Raw genomic sequence first — 14,269 nt, forward strand, 5'->3', positions numbered from 1 at the left:
TACGGAATCACGTAATGGCATACTTTACCTTACTTTATGCCTTAACATACACACATTTTCTCATATATCTACCCCTCTATATTTTAAATATGGAACAAAATATAATGGAATTAAAATTTTCATTGGCATCTATTCTAATTTCTAGCCTAAGCTGTTTCAATATTCCTGCAGTACTGGTCACACTACTGCAGTCTGCGGAAAAAACAGCAAGTGCAAAGGCTATTGCCATAGGAGAAAGTTCCAATAAGATAGGAGAAAGACATCCAAAAACAGCATCTTCCAAGTTCAGTAATCAGTGTGGATTTCAAGAAAGAAAATAATTGAAAATTTGAAATAGGTAATCATTTGTAATTGAAGAACTATAAATTTTGAGCAAAACTATAGCAAATTCAAAACTTGACCACATTCATAATGATGGTAAACCAGCTGGTTAAATATGGTTGGTAAGTTTGTAACTGCAGCGATATAGCACTCTTGTGCGCAATATAATGTGGTGCCTAAGAATACTTTTCTTGAGGCTACTACTTTATAGTGGTATACTACTACTATAGCCCAGCAAACACAAAACGTTATCATAACATTTTTAAAAGAGCCTCTAAAATATGTTTTAATAACGTTAAATGTGGTGTTATAAAAACGTCGGCATAACGTTTTTATGAGATATTAATGTTATATTAATTTTATATTAATGTTTTAACGAAAAAATGTTTCGAAATAATAGCTTGAAAACGTTTTCGTGACATATTTATTACACCACAAATAACGTTAATAAAACAAAAGACGAAATGTTTTAATAACGTTTTAAAAACGTTTTTGTTGGCTGGGTACGTTATCCCTAACGTTAGGATTGTGTAGCTAGCCTAATTACTGGCTATGCAAAATGTTGACATCTGTGTAGCCTGTAGGCCTGTAGGCCATTGCGTCCACTTGAGTAATGTAAATGACTCCATCCTCCTGCAGATTATAGTGTCTGTCAATAATTCAATATCACCGAAAGCCCACGACACACACACACATGTTCTATACGTGCAGTTTGTCCTTTGGCTTTAACATTTCGCTTTGTCTCCGAATTTGTTAAACTTTTTTGTGGACCACGACGTTTTTTCTTTTCTATTTTTCTCTCTTTTAGCACCAAATGGTCACTAGCTTCGATAAACAACATTGTTTTTTTCTAGCATCCATCATTCCTCAGTTTGTTAATTACTATTGTAGGCCCACTGCAGTTTTGTATGCCATATGAGAAACAAATTTGAACTTTACTAATGCTATACACACATACCTGCCAATAAGGGAACAGTAATGTTTATAGCCCTTCCAGAAATGAATATTCATTTCTGTGCCTAGCCAATTGGGAAATAGCGTACCCGGGCATCGATTGATATTTGTGGGCCAGGAAAGTCGACTTTACCTTTTAACTCTTACTTCTAAGCTTACCGCGCGCTCAGGTCATGTACTATATCAATAGCACTAGTTATCAGGCTCGGTACGCACGCGCAACATTATCAACTGTTCCAAAGGCTGTTCAGAAACTTGACTAGGTTTATGCCTTAGTCTTCGTTGTTATACGTATTATTTATGATGTCTAGTTGACAATTACCATGATTGAAGTCAGATTCTATCATTCTAGCACCTAGACAATCGTGGTAAAATCCAGGCTTTGTCTCGGAGGTCATTCCTGACGTTGATGACAGTATTACCTAATTTAGGCCTAACTGGTAACTGTTAGGCTAGGTCAACTCTGACGTTAGGCAATGCAACTTAGTCTAACGCTAGGCTAAGATTTATTACAATATAAGTGTAATTAGTAACAGTACGCATCGTCTAGCCTGGTGTAAATTACTGACATACCGATAAATACTGTTTACTTGCCAGTGAAACCTAACGTCAGAAAAACCTCGTAGTCTATGTCAGTCCGCTATCAGTGTATCTTAATTCGTTGGCTAACATTAGGCCCATTTAGTTAAACTTACCATAGCAGTGATAACATTAACGGTAGGCCTAGGCTAATATGAGTTTACTATTCCATTCAATCTCCCTGGTCAGGCTGCCATATACTTACACATACTTTCAAGTTTCATCATACATACATAACAAACATTGGCTGTTAAGTTAATGCCTAACGGTAAAGGCTAGTAGATTTTTATTAGTAGTAGTATTAACTGGGTTTGCTTGCCTAACTTAGGCCTAGGCTACTTGCAATACTGATCATTAGCAGCAGTAACTTAAAGCCTCCAGCAGACTTTGTTAAAGTTTGCTCATATTTTGAGCATCTCATGTAGCCAAGTATGTAATCAATACCCCTTCCTTTACTATTTAGTAATTTGCAGATGAGATGCTTCTTGCCTTGCCTACGAACGACCAATGAACCAGTGTAGACTAAGTCCTCTTTGAAGCTAACCACAACTTTAAATATTACATGGTTACTCACAACAATGGATTGCTCGGGCCAATCAGATTTCACACAGCAAGTAATGCACAGACTTTTTGCACCTGGTATGCAATGAACTCATGAATCATGATTCCTAAATTTATTAAGTGTTCAAACTAAAGGTTCATTTAACTGTCATCATCTTTAAAGGATTATTCCAGGCATTTTACCATATTTCAAAAGTGAATATCTTGAAAATAAGAACAGCTATAGAAACATTACAGTTTAGACCCAAATGTTTTTTTTTTTTGTTCCTTGAACTATGACATATGAAGACTAAAATACTTTCGAAAGTCATCCTTTAAGAAGAACCATTAAAATCTATTAAATTTTATAGTTAGGCAGATCGGTTTGAGACGTCCTGGAACATAGTATAGAAGCTTTTATTCATGATAAATTTGGATTATGTGAGGCCTTCTATGACCAGGAAGAAAGACTGCAAGAAACGATACTCTTGAATTACATTACAAGGTTATTGACTGGTGAGAGATTTTAAGTAATAGTGCATCAAGTGGGAAAGAATATCTGGGTGATGTCTATGAAAGAATCATTTGTTACTATCAAATAAACCATACAACAGGATTATTTTGATATTAATTTTGGTAGGATTTGCAGTCAGTCTTGGTGAAATTGAAGATGGTATTGGTGTTCTGAATCAGGTGAAGGTATGATGCTATCATTACTTCAAAAGATGTTTGACAATTCGACCCAAGTTAAATTGTGCATTTCATTAGTTACTCTCCAATAACTAGCGGCACCCTAGCCAAAATGTTTTTGTTCTATTATTTTGTGATAAAATGCTGGTTTGGTGCTCTCATTCAGCAACTTGACTAAATCTGTAAACGTTACCTTGTGGTAAACATCCTTGCAGGTCTTGTGTTCATGTATGAATTTGTATATAGATTTCATGTTATAATTATTATATAGCTCTAGTTTCTGTGAATAAGAATGTTATTAACTATTCTTTTTTTACACCCCCCCCCCTTCGCCACAAAAATAAAAGGTGCACTTACAGTAGTTGGTAATTAGCCTTTCCTCTTAGTTATGATAAGTAACAAACTACTGTATTTACTGTTGATATTTGTTTTGGAAATGAACAGACCTTTTGGGTCTGACATACCTCGTGGAACATAATTAACATACTTTGTGTATTTGCATTTGAAGAATTTATACATATTGCAAACAAATTCGCTTTCAATGGCTGTCCTTTTCTTGAGGGCATGCAGTCAGTGTAACAGCAGATCTGTTCTGTTATCTACATAGGACGACCTTGATGGTGGTGACAGAGGTAGCCTTCTTGCAGCCATACTTAATATGACCTTTGACCCTGAGATCACTGAAAGTGAAGTTGAAAAGGTCTGTATATAATGTATGTGGTTATCGACCTGTATTTTAGGATGAAGCAGATTTGCTACTTTATAAATGATATCAAATCATACAATGGTTGTATTTTGTAGAATACCTTTTTTAATTTCAATGATAACCTATCCCATGTCAATTGATAATAGAAAACTGTATTCCTAGATGTCAGTGGCTCATATCCTGTTTTATTAGCCATAAAACTTCTGTGATAAATTTCAAATAGATGAAATAGTGTAATTATTCCAGAGTATGAGAATATTGTTTCTGCAAGCTGACATAAAAGTGCTGATGTCTAAAATTTCAATCCAAGCTCTTTTGCAGTTAATTTTCAGGATAGTATTTCGAACAGTTAATCTTTATGTTGGTAAATAATTAACATTGTTAGCGGATAAAATTTAAGCTGGTGATAAAACTGCTTTCACTAATAACTTTGGCACTCTAATCTATCGTGTCCTTTTTAATGTAATGTGGGAACAAAAGAAGTTTCCTTTGGCATCATTTGTCTATACAGTACTGATTTCGCTTAACTCCCGTTGAAAAAAAATCAACGATCGATAACAAACGTTGAAAATCGATAAAAAACGTTGAAAATCGGTTAAAAACGAATAATTTCGTTGACAAGATTTAGACTACTGCAGGCACGGTTGTCAACGAAGTTTCAACGAAATTTCCACGAAAGTTATCGCGATCAAAAGCCGCAAAGGCAATTCTAGACATATCAAGGTTGTGACTTGCGTTGAATCCTTAGTTTAACTACAGCCGCTTTCAGACTCTACCAGAAGTTGTAGAGGAATATTACAAATGTTACAAAAGTTTGATTGTAGATAGAGTAAGTTCTGTACTAGGTGTTTGAAAAATGATTTGGCTAGGATAATAAAAACTAGTCTTGATCGATCGTAATAAGCACATTCTACGACTCTTAAGTTATAGGCTAGTATTAAACTAAGATAAGTTTAGGTTAGCTCACCAAGGAACGCAGCGTCAGAAAAACAAGAAATAAAAAAAAATATCCACAATGAAACAGTCGTAGCTGGATATCAAAGAGATCTTTATTTCCAATAAATTCCTATGTTACTTGACGTACTACAGTACCGTTTACTACAGAACCGCACTCACTTTCAAACTTTTCTGAGAGCGCATTCCGTCCCAAAAATCTCCCCCAGCTTCAATGCACGCAAAATAAAAAAAACATCCTGTTATTTTCCCCCTAACCCGTTACTGTAAGTTGCCCGCGAATGCAGATGGACTGCCCTGGTATTTAGGTCGCAGCCTGGGTCTGGGCCACCTGCAGTTTGCTGCTAACATGTGTATTCCCTACCCTGGATATCCCCACCACCAAACTTTTTTTGAGAGGCTTAGTCCAATCATAAACCTGGCTTTGTCAAATTCACGCCTACCATCTGTTAATTAGCATAGTATTTATCTGAACCTTTGGCTGGCTGCCTCTAGAAGCAAACATTATTTTACCCCTACTGTTCGTAATGGAATGGATGTTACCTGAAAACCAAATATTCATTCATATTATAAGTAGAACAATCCAGCAGGGATAGAAAGTTTATCTTGAATGAACCAATCAGAAGTCGTGCTATTAATAAAACTTGAAAACACCTGGCCAGCAAGAGAGTTGCAAACAATTGTTTCCATGACTACTAAGAAAATAAAGCAGTGACTTGGGGCCCACGTTGGGTAGAAATCTGTGTAAAATGAATATATTTTCATTGCTTATTTGAGTATTGTATATTGGGAAGAGCTGATCAAACATTAGTAGGGAGGGCTTTCAACTAGCCTGACGGCTTTCAACTGGCCTGACGGCATGTACATTTAATTTAATGAGAAGGGGTAGTTTTTATGAGTCTCCCGGTATGCGTCACATGAGAAGTAGATGTTTTGTTTTTCGGTTTTATCATCGTTTTTCAAGTGGAACAGCGCATAAAATCATATCAAATGAAAATAATACATATTTGAATATCCTTCCTTAGTTTTACTAATCAGGAATGTTTAATAAAGCATGCAATGCATCGTTCGAAAAAGGTAATTTTAAAGTAGAATTGAAAATGAACGACATAAAACAATATCTGTGAAGCGTGTGGAGCACAACTTTGAATATTCGTTGTGAAAGAAAACATAACGAACGATGCTTATTGCGTACAGTAAATAAATTTCGCGGAACTGGTATAGAGAAATTACGTACTGCAGCTTACGTCAGAGAAGCTCATAAATGACACAGGTGGATAGAGCGCATCAAAATTCGGCTTAGGAAATCCCTATACAGCCGACAAAAGTCGATATCTCCTTCCGTTTTCGAGTTATAAGCGATTTTGTGTTTTTGCGATATGGTTTTTAGCATATTTTCATTCAATAAGATCGTTTTTGTGTGTGTTTAAGTAAGGGTGTGACCTAACAGATATTTCGCTAACCGTTTCACCGTATCGCCTGCCGGTCGGTTAAACGTTTAAACGCCGTTTCCCGATCGGGGTTTTTTCGACGCACGGTCACTCGACTTTTAATGAAAATAGGACATTATGAGTACAATAATTAAGGTTTTTTTTTCAGCAGGTAGCAATTCAGGCAATAACACAACGATCAATGTATGTTAATTACTAATTAGGCCCAATAATATTGCGAACCTTTCGTGTAATAATTGCTGAAAAGAATAACACACATGATCAGTATTTGTGGTCTTCAGAAGTTCAGATCACTGAATTGATATCACTCGGCCTTCGGCAACATCGTAACTTTTGAAGAAAAAAAAACAATATATTTGTCTATCTATCACAAGATTTTAAACAAAAACTCGCCTAAATTAGTAAACTTACCCACCTTTCCTGCCTACTTATTAAAAGTCATGTTAAGAAAACAAATTACGCAGGTTAAGTTTTGATCGCGCTGCGCAGTACCATTCATAATTTGCATATAACATCAAAATTTACACTCGGCGTCCAGATGGCGGGAGATGTAACATCATGTTCAATGTGTTGTGTCGTTCCCATGGTGCGATGAACTTGGGCAAAGTTCAATGACCTACTTATGTTCTGTGACCAATGTCAGTGGGAATTATGTGTGTAAAATCTCGGGTTTTTCCATGTGTTATATATATAGAAGTTTTACGTAAGCGGAGCGAATTTTAGGGCGGCTCGTTGATTGTGAGGAAGCACTTATCTAAGCATCAATATTTGTGAAAAATATCGTAAGTTCTTCATTTTCATTCATTTTCTTTTATGTTTGCTGCAATCCCGCCCGCAATGCATGCACAGCATAATACCATGTGTGAAAAAATGGATGTACACGTGCAGACCTGAGAGAGCAAACTGGCCTTGTGTTGTTAATGTTATGACGGTACTTTCTAGAACGGACCATTTGCGTCTTTTGGGGTCAACATATTTTCACACGGGATTTCAACATGCCATTGATCGATGTACACGGGTGATATATATCGCAAATATAAACTGAGAAAACGAATTGACGACACTATCATGAGCTTATGACTATTGGCCTACTACTTTAGTTATATTGAACACATTATTCATGCCTAAAACATCGTTTTTCTGATTTTTATAGATAGTTTGCAGTACATTACTCAGTTCTTCACATATTTTAAAATAATTTTCATGTTTAAAATGTTAACAAAATAGAAAAAATAAAAAGAGAAAACGCCTTTTTGAAAAATGGAAGCGTCCTCGCAGAATGGGCGGGGCATCTTTATTTTGCTTCAAGTAATATGTTTTCGATCGGAAACAAAGTTTCATACTTCAACTCTCATAAAAAACCAAATTTACATCTCTTAAAAATAACTATTTTTCGTAATCTGCAAGTAAACCATGTTTATATGTCCATTCATTGTTATTTAAATGGTTAAACAGAACTTCAACTTATTTGGAAGGGTGCCTCGTGGTACATAGCTTGTACTGCTGCTTCAAGTTTAGCCTGGCCAAGTTAAGACTTATGTCACTGTGTTTGGGGTTCACAGTCAGAAAACGTCCCCCGTCAGTTTAACTACACGTTTCTTTGAGTGTTGCTAATCATTTAAGCATGAGAATGCTTTTGTAAATATTCCCTCTTTCAAACGACTGAACCAAAGTCTAACTGATATTAAAAAACGAAGTTACGCGTTTTCCGACGTTTCGCGTAACCACATATTGACCTTCTATTTCGTTTAAAAAAGAATTTCAACGCATCGTTGAAAATTCCGCGAAGGAAATGACTGATATAACCAATCGATAAAATTCGATAAAAATCGATAAAAATCGGGGAATTTCGATGAAAAACAAAGAATTTCGGTTATTTTTCTTTCAACGAATTTTAACGGGAGTTAAGCGAAATCAGTACTGTAGATCACCAATGTCAACAAAACACTTCTTTGATAGTAATTCACTTTGCAAAATAAGCAAAACCAGGTTTGAATGTTCAACCTCCCCCTCCTGTTTTCTCTTTACAAAACTCACTGTGATTTCATTTGCATACCCATCCGTTGATTTCCCATCAGAATTGTATTAGGATTCACCAATCTCCATCAAATGCCTGCATCCAAGTTCTTTGGACAAGATTTAATGTACCCCTCCCCCCTCCCCCCTTACCCCTAACCCTCATATTAGAATATTAATGATGATCAAGAAGTTTATATTTCATTTCACTGTGACAGGCTTTAATGGGTAAAGCAGCAAGAATTAAATACTTGAAGCCAGAGCTTACTAAGAGTCTAATTAAGTTGATGAAAAACTATAAGAAGACCCAGAGTCATCCATTGAGACTGAAACCACTGAATGTTGAGCAACAGGCTCCTTCACGACACAGGTACAGTATTTGACGGAACTTACAAAGTATTATGCAATTGAAAGTGTAAATTGATCTTCACAAAGTGCCAGCTCGGTTACAATCGCCCAGACATGTAGGGGATATAATCATGTTTGAGCTGCACGTAGTGCAGCCCTTACAGGACGGGCAACAAATTTGGGGAAAACCAATAATGATATGAAATTGGAAAAATTTAAATAGTGGTATTAGCAAACAAGAAACAGACTGTTACTTTCAAAAGATGGAAGCATATAAAACAAGAAAAAAGAAACAGGCAAACAACGGCCGACATCTGAACTTGACTTTAGCCATGGTGCTGCCCCAGACCAGAATATCTCCTGATGTAAACAAATGAGCATGAATGTATGAAACTCGATTGGGCAATAATCCTTTCATTGTAGTCAGTGAGCTTAATTTGTTAAATTTCAGCTCTCTCGAAATTTAGATGAAAAGTGAAAATTGAAAGAAGAGTGAAAGCAAAATCAAAGCTTTTTGTGGTCTCCATGAACTTCCTTGATTCAATTTCCTATCTTTGAAGCTTACCAAATTTGCTTTAATTGCTCCAATAACTCGAGCTATTGAAATGACTTCAGACTACAGATGCAACCTAGGCAAGGATTGGCAACATGTGCCACAAACAATGCTCATCATAATTGTAAGAAATTCTCATCATTTTCCTTTGTCAGAGGGTAACAAGAGCTTGATAATAGTAGTCATTCTGTACTCTGAAATCCCCCCCCCCCACTACCCTGCCCATTTGTGACACTTCCCATAAAGCCCTGATATCTAAACTTCATAGTTACTCCTTTGCAAAACTAGTCTAGCTTTTTAAAAATTAAAGAGCCAAGATACAGAATGCTGACTCTGGGAAACTATATAAACACATTTTGTATTTTAACCTAGTTCTGTTTAAAAATTGACTCAATAAATTTTAGCTAGCTAGTTTCCTGACAATTTTGAATATTTTGCTTGTAACTACAAACAGAAAGCTGTGATTATATTATTATATGTAACTATACTTTTCAATGACAAGACTTTTTATGTCAATCCTGCTGTAATGGGTGTGTTTGAAAAAACAAATTATTTGCTGTTTACTGTTGCTATAGACATGCGTTTATTAATTTCTTTTTTCATTTTCAGCTGGTCCAACAACCAATTGGCAGAAGAGTCATCCGAGTTTCATCACATGGCTAATTATTCTACGGGACAGTGCTCACCTGCCGACAGCTTCCTCCCATCAACCTCAGAAATGACGACCAACTCTCCGTCACTTGGCCTTGGTGAACACCCATTATCAACCATGCCCCGAGATGTGGTGAGATATCATTCTTTGTACAGAGAAAACTTCATTGAGAGTCAAAACTTGTAGCTATTTCAGAAAGTAAGTTGGCTAACGGAAAGATACACAGGTAGATCGTTTGCAAAAACATTTCACCTTTTCAAAATATTGCAGTTTTGCCATGCAAGGTTAAGAAAGAGGTGCATACAAGTAGGAGTTAAAGCTTGGTGGAATGGACATCTTGGCTCATATGGTGTTTGGTGGATAATACATAAAGTATGGTCATTGATATACAATTGTCCGGTATATCCTGAATTGTCTTTCCCTTAACTGGAGGCAATGAATTATTATTTTTATTATGATTATATTTTGATATTTATATTATATATGTATTTTTTTATATTATTATATTTTTTTATGTTTTTTGCTTCATAGACATTTTTTCCCTGTATATTCACAGTACAACCAGCCCTCATGTATGACAGCTTCCAAGAGGAATGTTGTAGGATATAGAGGATCCCAAAGCATAATATCCCAGCTACAACAGCCAAAATCATCTCCAATACCACCAGGGCGTCCATGGACTCTGAAGGAAGGAGGGATAAATCACCAGCCATGTGACCCATACAGGGCACTCGTCGACCAATCTGCCGGCTACAGTACTCCTGCCGAAAGAGACAATGTTCATTTGGTACCTACATTACCATCAGTAAGGTCAGTGGAAGGAGATCCAGCAGATATGATGCAACTAGGATCTGAAGATCTCACTTTACTAGGCTGTCAGGAATTAGAAAATGGTGGCACCTCTGGATTACCAGGGCATGGGGCGCACGGACAAGACTTTCAAATGTACGAGAGAGATGAGCTCTATGAAGAATACGACGATTCTCTGTGGTGTGCAGAGAGAAACAAGCTGAGTGTTGGTGGTAATCATGAGAAGATAAACGGTGGGGAAGTACTGTTGCACAAAGTGGGAAAGAACTGTGTCATGGTAGCCGTGAAAAACATGAAACGTAACCGATTCATCCTTCCTAAGCCGACGAAAAAGGACGACGATAAGGTTGGAATGGATTCCCTCAAACCGCAAGAAGGCAGATTGACGAGCGAATCAGATGTGAAGCCAAGTAAGAGATCCAAACCAAAGGGTGGCAGAATTGATGTGGTATCCTTATGTGGTGGAAAAAAGGCGAGAAGGAAAGTTAGGGACAAGCCGAAGAGAAAGGGGGCAAAGCCTTCCCGAGTAGGCAGACCAGAGGGTACCGACTGGGTGAAACAGTTTGAGCCAAAGGGCATCTCTGGGTATGGTTTATTCGATTATTCACCATTGGATGAATCTACTGAAGCTGTAAATAGTGGCTCATCTTTGGAATGGAATAAATGCTATCTGAACACCGCAGAGTACTGTAAAACAGAACCGGAGCATCTAAATCATAACAGGTTGAACACAAGAAGATGGGCAGATGAAGACTGCAAGGTGATGGGTAACGACCTAGAGGAACGGGCCAGAGAAATGAGAGATGCCAAGGAGAGAGTACTTCAAAGGAAGACAGTCAACTCAGGCATGCAATCCAGCAAACAGTTTGCGGTGGTGCCTAGGAAGGGCAAAGATGAAGGAGTCAGTGTCCTTGAAGAGAGGGGAGAGGTCAGCGACGACAGTGATGCTCTCATCATAGATGAGGATGCGCCCAGAGGTTGCGGAGACCAAGCCATATCCATTCCCAACTCCCCACCTATGGATGTTGATCCTGATGATGACTACTCTGTCATAAAGCTAGTTGAGACATCTCACAGTAACAGAGAATTATTGCCACCAATTAGGAATGGAGATAGAGAAACACCCAACATCAATACTGATGGTACCAAATACCATGAGGGTTATGGAGAAGAGGGTAGACACCATGGAAGCCGAGAGAATAACCGAGCAATCGATAGAAACTGGAGTTGTAATTGCTCATCTGCGGATACAGATGTAGATCACAGCCATTGTTGGGAAGAGAATACAGATGATTACCATGTAGACGATGGCCATGCTGTTAGGGGTAGTGGTTGCTGCAGCAAACGCTTGAAAGAAGCAACAACCCAGCCGCTGATACAGTGTTGCTTTCAGCAAGGTTATCAGAAGAGAACAACATGCCAAACAGACAGTTTACAATATCAACTGCAATCTCATGTCACCTACGAACCACCCAAACCATGTCAGAATACAGGTTTTTTCACATCTACCAGATCTATTAATCTACAAAAATCTGCCAAATCCTTCATGGACATCGCCCAGGTTGAGTCATACGACCGTCTAGCGAACAGCGGTAAGGGTGTCTACCATACAGAGACTGACTCGAGAAGTACCATGACTGGTGCAGTCAGTGCGGAGGACGACACACCACAGAGCAGCTCTAAATCTTTCGTCATGGATAGCAGGCAACCTAATTCCGACTCATTCCTCTATAACCTACTGAATTCATACCGGATGCCAGAAGAGAGGCGAGAGCAGGATTGGCTGTCGGCAATGTCGCATAAGAGGTCCAGATCTAAGGGTAAGGATAGGGTCCGTAGGAGTAAAAGACAGCGAAGGGTGAAAGTAACTGAGGACTATGAGTGACGCACATGCAGTTCATACCACTTTGAGACGTTAAGGATTTGTTCAGATTGAAACTTGCAAAGCTCAAGATGGCCGAGGCAACTATTTGCTCAATTCACAATAATGAGAAAGAATGTGCACTATTAAAACTAACATATTTGACATTTGTCTGGATTTTTGATGAACTCTTGAAATAGGGGTAAAACAATTTGGCTTTGCCCCCTCACACTGCCAAAGGCTGGCTCTGTGCCATAATGAGATCCCCTCTGTGCTGCTGGGAGATATAGTTTGGCAGATCAGCTGGTAACTTTGTAAAAGAAACTTTTTGAAGAACCTGTACCTTTTTATGAAGTATCAACTTTGCAATGCTGATACTTAAAGGCTGACCTGTTAATACTAATGAGCTGCATTATTAGTCATGAAGAATAATACTGAAGACTTTTTGGTAGAGTGTACAGTGAAAGTTGTTCTGCAAGGTTTTACAGTCCTGTTGCTGGGTTTGTAAATTTATCAAGAAAATGCTAACTTTATCTGCAGGTACTAATTCTTTCAGTTTTTCACAAAGAACAGAAACATTTGAACAACAGCATTATAACTGAATGGCAAGACATAATGTCTTGATCAATCACCAGTTTGAGCAAACCTCAAAGTTTGATCCATTTCATGTTCTTGTTACATGTAAGATTACTCTAGAATAGAAGTGGGTTGGCTGAATTGTGCTTGTTGTGGAAGAGTCGTGGGATGACATCCACAAATCACTTTTCTGATTCCAACCAGAAAATGTTGAGAGCCAGTTCTGGCCACAACTTGGACAATTATGTCATCTAGGTTTATTGCAAATTCTTCATTTAACCCATATTTCCTTGGTCATCACCACATTTTGCAGGTCGTCAAACTGACCCATATCCCGGGTCTGTAGGGCCCCCGGGTCTGTAGGCCCCCCTCCTCCTCCTCCTCCTCCCATTAGGCCTGATTCTGACAGCATGTTTGGGTCATAGCTTCTGAATCAGGCAGAGCAGTACAAACACATATGGACACTTTTGTACAATAAAGAGAGTATTGACCTTTTACTATGTTCAATTTTGAGTTCAATTCTATCAATTTTAATCAGTTATTCTAAGATTTCTCTGCTTTGTTCTGCAATGTTAATGTTTCTACAGTCTGTGACACATAAATGCTCCGTTTTATTGTTAATATTTTAAGCATTACCCTTTTTCCTTGTACACTTGATATGCCTCAGACTTGCCAATGGTTTTTACGCTTGCATTTTTCAATTTCAAATAAAAGCAAATGTTATACAACACTGAATTTACTATTCAATTTACTATTCAATGTTAATTGTTTCCTCAATCGTTGTTTATTAAAAGGTGTAGGAAAAGTTTCTCTTCAAAAGATATTGCCGATAGAAAATCCATACCACAAATATAGAAGTTTTTTAGACTTCAATTCCTGCTTCCTTTTGATACTGTGGATATGCTCCTATTGCAACCATAGAAAAAAATAATTCAGACACAGTTGTACATAGTATCCTGTGTATAAACTTGTGTTTGAGTGTAAATGTGCATCACTAAGCACTTTCTATTGTTAGTAATTGCTTGTTGAATTATAGTCTGACAATAGATGTGCAATACCTACATATAGTCCCTTCCCCCTCACTCCCCCCCAATAGATAAGATATATTTAGTTTAACCTCACAATGTTTGGTAGGATATGGTCTGTAGTTTTTCAGTATAAACACAATGCAACCGACTGCATTTGTGTAGACAGTTTGCTTTCTCTATAGCCTCCCTCCCTCTTCCCCACCCTCACATATTTACAACTCAATCAATGG

At 37.6% G+C, this 14,269-nt stretch overlaps 1 protein-coding gene across 7 annotated transcripts; it reads left to right on the forward strand.

The window, feature by feature from the left end:
* The first annotated feature begins 1,393 nt into the window (after positions 1–1,393).
* On the forward strand, positions 1,394–13,739 carry LOC139978806 (uncharacterized). Of its 7 annotated transcripts, none has more exons than XM_071989309.1 (7): positions 1,394–1,538; positions 2,318–2,493; positions 3,035–3,093; positions 3,692–3,784; positions 8,430–8,581; positions 9,722–9,896; positions 10,321–13,739. In XM_071989309.1, the coding sequence occupies exons 2-7, from the start codon at positions 2,433–2,435 to the stop codon at positions 12,457–12,459; spliced, it is 2,679 nt and encodes an 892-aa protein (XP_071845410.1). In that variant the 5' UTR covers positions 1,394–1,538; positions 2,318–2,432; the 3' UTR covers positions 12,460–13,739. The 7 variants fall into 7 exon arrangements, with proteins under 7 accessions (XP_071845410.1, XP_071845412.1, XP_071845414.1 ...); XM_071989311.1 differs by having other exon boundaries at positions 2,318–2,468; XM_071989312.1 differs by lacking the exon at positions 1,394–1,538 and adding an exon at positions 1,581–1,715 and having other exon boundaries at positions 2,318–2,468.
* Positions 13,740–14,269: the final 530 nt, after the last annotated feature.

The sequence above is a fragment of the Apostichopus japonicus genome, chromosome 13, assembly GCF_037975245.1.
Source record: "Apostichopus japonicus isolate 1M-3 chromosome 13, ASM3797524v1, whole genome shotgun sequence".
In the NCBI taxonomy this organism is placed as follows: domain Eukaryota; kingdom Metazoa; phylum Echinodermata; class Holothuroidea; order Aspidochirotida; family Stichopodidae; genus Apostichopus; species Apostichopus japonicus.

Excerpts from the sequence above, each read along its gene's own strand:
- LOC139978806 (XM_071989309.1), top strand. The coding sequence starts at position 2,433 with ATGGATTGCTCGGGCCAATCAGATTTCACACAGCAAGTAATGCACAGA. Across the intron at positions 2,494-3,034 it reads GCACAGACTTTTTGCACCTG|GATTTGCAGTCAGTCTTGGT; the intron begins GTATGCAATGAA and ends TAATTTTGGTAG. Across the intron at positions 8,582-9,721 it reads CAGGCTCCTTCACGACACAG|CTGGTCCAACAACCAATTGG; the intron begins GTACAGTATTTG and ends TTTCATTTTCAG.